Raw genomic sequence first — 6,690 nt, forward strand, 5'->3', positions numbered from 1 at the left:
ATGCAGTTACTTCATTGGCAAGCCAGGGTAGCACAGGTTCTAATCATGTACATGAAAAGAAAACAAAATGTATTAGAAATGTGTTTGAAGTAAGAACACTCAAAAGTAACAGAACGATTAAAGCTACAATGAAAAGAGTAAGGCTTATGTAGCCAGGTGACAGGCACTGCGATACCCTATTATTTACAGCTGAAAGCAAGGGAAGTTTTTATTGTCCAGCATCTGGAAGAGGAGTTAATACAGAAAACAAAGTCAATACCAGGGAATTTGATGGTTCTGTGACATGAGGGCAGCCTTTCATCATACTAAAAGGTCACAGTCTACGCTGAAGATATTTTAAACATCTGAGTGGCACATACCTATCAACATGAAAGCGAGTCAGAAGCAAAAGAATGGAGTGTTGCTGTGCTCCACTTGGTAGTCTTATGACATGGGACTGCATTGTTATGAGACCATTTCTGTCCAGTACTCTTCTGTGATAATGAATTTTTCCAGCATCCACTCTAAAGAAAAGATGGCAAGATATCTATAGTAACAGGAGACTTTGCAAAAATATTCTAATTTCCTGGTATTCCAACACACCCTTTATCTAAATTATCTACGGTCTTAGTGACACATGTTCTTTTAACTTTCAAAGTGACATTCTCAAAATTAGGAAGTGCCACAATTGAGATAGCCTGTGAACTTTATTCACTCTATTACTTTCATTAATTTCCTGCTCATTGAACAAGACAAATGCCTTTATATAGAGAGAGTAAATTCATTCTTGAATTTAGCTTCGTTTCAGAATGGAGGATGAGAATTACACAACAATAAACAGTCTTCTAGGTAAGAGAGTTGGACACAGCCTTGTAAACTTGAAGCTATTCTTTCTTTCAAAATAAGTTTTTATACAATGATAAACAAGTCACTTAAAAACAAGCTTTTCAGAGCAGCTATTAAGTAGGAACTCTATTTTTAGGCACATAATTTAAGGCGTTACGACCTAGATTTCTGCCATAGCAACAGTAGGGAAATCACTTACCTCTGTACATACAATATTGATAAGACTGCAAATAGAATATAGAACCCAATATAATGCTCTGGAAAATACTAGAGAAAGACATTTTTACAGCTTTCCTCTGAACTATGTTCTGGAAAACAAGCTTTAGTATACAGTGTATGAAAAAATTTATTCCTTTTATAACACAGGAGATTTGGCGGTGATTTTAATCACTGCTTATGGATAATCAATGCACAGAAGTGAGTGCCTCTCAATTTCTGATTTTCCCATAGCATTAAGGAAGTGCCTATTTCTACAGAGAATTTACTGTATGATCTGGGTATTTTGCCTCTTGTCCTTTGAAACAGAAAACACAGGACACTGGCTGTGATGACCTGGGCATCACTTGCATAATAAATTGCCTCCGATTCAAGCAACATTGAGCACAAGTAGTAGCTTAATTCCTTCTATTCTCTGCATTGTATTCAGTTGTCTGAGCACTGAAATCCTTTAAAGCCTCTAGTCTTCTGTAATGCACTTGGACTTAGAATCACAGAATTATGTTGGTTAAAATAGATCTTTGGGGGTCTCTAGTCCAATCCCCTGCTCAAAGCAGGTCCAGGTAGAGCAAGATCAGGGTCTTGTTTAGCTGAGGTCTGAATATCCCCAAGGATGGAAATGTCACAACCTCTCTGGGTCCCTGTTCCAATATTTGACCACCCTCCTGGGGGAAAAAAAAATCACTATATCTATTTAAGAGTTTCTTGTGTTCCAATTTCTATCTGTTGTCTCTCATTCTGTCCCTACGCACCTCCAAGAAAAGTCTGGCTCTGTCCCCTCCACACCCTCCCATTAGGTAGTTGGATACAAGACCTCCTCTTAGCCTTCCCTTCTTAAGCTGAATGAACAATTGCATGGTACTCAAAGTCAGGCAGGACCAGTAACTTTTTATCTTAAGTTCTATGAAAAAACAAAACAGAAGGCTGTTCTTAACAAATTGGCTTTAGAAAAATAAGTAAACAAGACCCTGCAAGTCTTAACAATTTTGTTTTCAGTAAAGTGTTCTGGTAGCAGGTAATAAACCCCAAATCAAACGTGCAAAGATGAGAACAACTTGTGTTGAATAACTGCCGGTTTGGCAAGCATTTTGCACGTGTACTGAACGTCCAGCAAAGGGCCACTAAGATGATTAAGSGATGAGACCATTGGCATACAAGAAGAAGCTGAGAGGCAGATTGTTTTGCATGGAGAAGAGAAGGCTCAGAGGGGATCTTATCAACAGGAATAAACACCYGATGAGAGGGGGTAAAGAAGACAGAGCCAGACTCTTCTCCGTGATATCTAGTGAAAGGAAGAGAGGTGATGCACACAAATTGAGATACAGGATATTCCATTTTTTTTAAAGAGAACTTTTTTACTGCAAAGGTGGGTGAACACGAGGAGAAGCTGTCCAGAGTGGTTCTGGAGTCTCCATCCTTGGAGATACTCAAAATGCAACTGGACAAGGTCCTGAGCTACCTGCTTTAGTTGACCCTGCTTTGAGCAGGAAGGTTGGACTAGACAATCTCCAAAGGTCCCTTCCAACCTCTATGATTCTATGAATATAGCAGGGATCCTGTAGAAAATAAAAGTGATTGTGTTATTAAATAATATATAAAAATACACAGGTAAAGAGGGAAAAAATATAGTTGCATGGGTGACATTTGTTCTGACATTTTCTAACTTCTGCAGTTTTCTTGTTGCTTGCTTTTTATATATGTATTTCTATTCTCATATTCTAACCCTATATTTGAAAAATAAAGAGGGAAAGAGCAAGTGAAATAAGCAGTCTAGCATTTTTTATTAGTAGGGTAAGAACTTGCACATGAACAGAAAAGCCTTTTACCACTTCAGTGAACAACAGTAGCAACCAGTTATCCCCTTGGAACCAGTGCTGAGAGGCAGCTAATACCCAATTTCAAGAGACTAGTTGATATACATGAATGCTGGGACTGGGAGATCTTGGATTAAACTCCTATTCTGAAGAACACTCGTGATTAGTCTTCTGTTTTTAACTTCCTCCATTCTTTCGCTCTTTTGTTTTCCAGACAAGCTATTTTCTCCTCTGTCTCCACATAATCTGGATTCTAGTAAGAGGAAAATATTACTGGTTTGCTCTCAGTTCTTATGCTACATATACTCCACAGCTCATGACTGACAGGAGAACAACTGTAGTGTGTTATCTGGTCTAGGTTCTTCTTCAGAATCTTCAGAAGTTATGTCCTAATTGCAATTTTCAGATTTGTTTAATCCAGTTAAACAGAGAGATATGCCTCTGATCTTAACCTGTGGTCTCCACACAAAACCACAGTCTAATGATATGGTTTGATGAGACAACTAAACCAATATTGTCCCTCCAGGCCCTCCTTCCTCCTCCTCTCTTTCTAGCTCCTGGCTACACCACAATCACTGTCCCCCTTGTGTCAGCTCCGATATTCATCTCACTCCTTGGTGAGCTGACTCAGGCCACTGAACTGGCAGAAAAACATCCACAAAAAGTTTTTTTTTTTCCTGTCAACTTATTTAGCTAAGACACCTTCCAATGGTGCCCGTTTGGGTAGAGAGAGGAAGTGCAGAGGTGCAGTTGGTTTGGGGCTGGAATAGGCATGCCAGGGCCAGTGCAGGGGCCCAGAAGAACTTGGCTGCGAGAGCTTCTTAGTGGTTCTGGAGGCTGAGCTCCTTGGCCAGAGGAGCCGGGCCACAGTCAACAATAATGCCAGTGTAGTTTAAAAGCCACATATATTTCATCCCCAGAAGCAGGGAATCCTTAACAGCAAAGCCGACGCACTGCAGCGCTGCCATACAAAACCAAAAGTTTCCTAAGAGGTTGTGTCATGCTCCTCCACAACAAAACTCAATGTCTGGTTTGGGAGCTGGTAACCCAGGCTCCCATTCAAGCGATGCAGGGAAACGTGTCCCACAGGGCAACTGTTAGCCAGAATACCTTTGGCTTGCAACCAAACAGAGGGGACAAAAGCTAGGCATCTCTTCACGACTTGGGCAGGATAACTTGCTTACTCAGCAGTTTAAAAAAGGAAACGAAAATCCCCTTTCAGCCAAAATTTAAAGAAAGTGATTTAGAGAGGAGAACTTCCCCAAATTAGAAACCTGTGTATTGACCTGATAGACCACCCGTGGTTTCGTGAGAAAGTATCAGGGAATTTTAGGACCTCAAGGAAGAGACCAACACCTCTAGTGACATAGGCTCCAAGAACCAAAGTGCTCCTGTCAGTAAGGATGAGACACTCCTGATACAGATATGAGTTTCACTCAATACACGGGAATTCTTAACTGGACAGAACTTTATAGGTAACCAATGGAATGTATTAGCGTCAATTTAGTTTACATAATAAAACCTGAACTTACTTGAAAGCTCCGCTGTGAAGGTCCCTCTGAAGCTCTCCTTGCCACCTAGCACGACCTAAACGCTCCAGTATGCAGTAGGAGAAGTCAGGGAGTTTTAAGTCAGGATCACCCTCCCAGCCTATTAAAGCTCTGTAACGCTGGTCTTGGGAAGCAACGATGACTAGTTTCTCTCCCCATCTATGAAACAGAATGAAAAGTAAGAAAATAAATTTAAATCCATAAACGCAGGGATATTAACTTCTTCCTCCCCCCACCCAAGGCCATTCTTGATTTAATCGGCACAAACTGAGCTAAAGATCAGAAGTATTCTCTTTCAGTGACTACCCACAGTATCCACTAATGCCCAAAATGTTTAACTGCAACCTAGGCAAATACATTACTAATGCTGAACTAGAACATCAAGACATTATTTGTTAAATTGCCTACTCACCTCCAACTAAAATTTTCCTGATTTCTTCCCGTTTTCAACCACATCTTAATGAAGTCTCAATAAAGAGCAAACATCAGTTGCTACTAAGGATAAAAGGTTTACTACTTGTATTATGAAAGCTGCTCTGATTTCTCATTCCATTTATCTCCATCAGCACAACACTTTGCTTTAAAGCACTGAGTGGACCGAGTAAAAAATAAATAAATAAGCTGCTTTGTGACACAAAACTGAAAGCAAAGGAATACATTTAGCTACTGCATAAAATTCAGCCTACAAACTCCCCAAATACTGTAACAGTGACACGTTTGTAGCAAATGTTGATAGGTTCCTAAGCAGCTTGTTTAATAGTATTTTACTCCAAACAAGCTTCAACGTAATTTGAGAAATGCTGAAATTTAAAAATCTACAGTTAGAGTTTTCAGTTGTTAAAATGAAAAATAGCCACAGAGATGCTAAGCCAGACTAAGTATTTGCTTCAGTCCATGCAGTTGGTTTAATGCAGACACAGACTATTTAAATAACTAGCAGTTCAAGTTCATAACGATTTTCCAAAACTGGCATCTTCACCAACTGAATTAATGTATTCAGAGACCATCAAGCATCTTTCAGATCCCTGCAGTTATTTCTTTGTCAAACGTCAGGCGTGTCTACTCCCAGCAACAGAGGTGTATGAATGTTTAACTGCCTTAACCTGTTTACTTTTTGTTTTTCTGCCAATATGTAATTTTTTTTACTGAAAAACTTCTCCCTTCTGAAGCGAACATCCAATAGTTCATGTAACTGTGAAATGTGACCGCAGTTACATTTTAGCAGCATTATAACAATGAGAAACATTCAGTCTCTGCACTCCTCTGACAAAATATTAGAGGCGAATAGATTACATCTTGAGGGAAAGCACTAGGGCAGCACAGATAGAGAAAGAAAAATTATCTAATGTGACAGTTAGGAAGAAAGTAGCCAGAAAAAGTTCACAGTAATTTAAAAGCTGACTGAAGGATGACTCTAAGACAGTTATTTAAAAAGAGTGAAAGGACTGAATTTTTAAAATTTAATTGAAAGTCATTAAATGCCTATCAAAATTTTACTCACTTTTCAACAGCTTCTGTGTAAGTATAGCAAGGCTGCAAATCCTTCGTTCTTATTTGATCAGTAATATTTATTCTCTCTTTAAAATACTGGCAGGAACCTTGTATGCCATCTTTATTATCCAAAATCATGTGGACTGGATAAATATCATCTAAAGGAACAGGATCTCTTTTTGTTTCCAGTATTCCTGTTTCGAGGTCTATTTCTTCATATCTGAAATAAGAACAGAGCCAATATTTAACCAAGCAACAGGAATTTAGTGCCACCATCAAGTACCTTGGAAAAAATGAAATTAAAATCTTTCGAAACCTCAAAATTGGTGAGCCATGAACTTAGAGTTACACCCTTCAAATAAGACCGGACCTTATCAGCATGCAGAGCATACAAGGTGGGGAGGAAGCAGAAAGTACATTACTTGCTCTTCTAAACTTCAAGAATATTGAAGTGGTTGGAGCAAAAGAAATATATATAAAAAATAGTTTATAGGAAAGGAAAACAAGAGGCACATTTGTCCTGGCAAATTTGGACAGATACGTTCCGCTTGCACCTGAGTGGCTAAAGGTCTCCGGCAAATGAACAGTGTTTGGAACAGAAACCTAGCCAGGACTCTCACCCAGGTCTCCCAAGTGACAGACTAGAAAACTGCCCTCAGTCTCGCCTCCTCTCACCCAGGGAACCCCGAAGAGCTCCACCGGAGGAGCTGTCGCAGACGCCCCGGGTGGCCTCCGGGGAGGCTGCAGGCCGCGCTTGGACTATCGCGGGTCCGTTGTGCACTACCTCCCCCCCC

General features: G+C 39.9%; 1 protein-coding gene across 3 annotated transcripts in view; it reads right to left on the reverse strand.

Moving 5' to 3' along the window:
• The window catches only part of GTF3C1 (general transcription factor IIIC subunit 1), a 57,119-nt gene that overhangs the window by 50,135 nt on the left and 294 nt on the right, over positions 1-6,690 (reverse strand). For all 3 annotated transcript variants that reach the window (XM_026080587.1, XM_026080586.1, XM_026080585.1), the window contains exons 2-4: positions 5,907-6,116; positions 4,388-4,564; positions 360-503 (exon numbers count right to left, since the gene is read on the reverse strand). In XM_026080587.1, coding sequence (XP_025936372.1) covers positions 360-503; positions 4,388-4,564; positions 5,907-6,116 — 531 coding nt within the window. The remainder of the gene's footprint in view (positions 1-359; positions 504-4,387; positions 4,565-5,906; positions 6,117-6,690) is intronic.

The sequence above is a fragment of the Apteryx rowi genome, unplaced genomic scaffold, assembly GCF_003343035.1.
Source record: "Apteryx rowi isolate R43461 unplaced genomic scaffold, aptRow1 scaffold_527, whole genome shotgun sequence".
Taxonomy (NCBI): domain Eukaryota; kingdom Metazoa; phylum Chordata; class Aves; order Apterygiformes; family Apterygidae; genus Apteryx; species Apteryx rowi.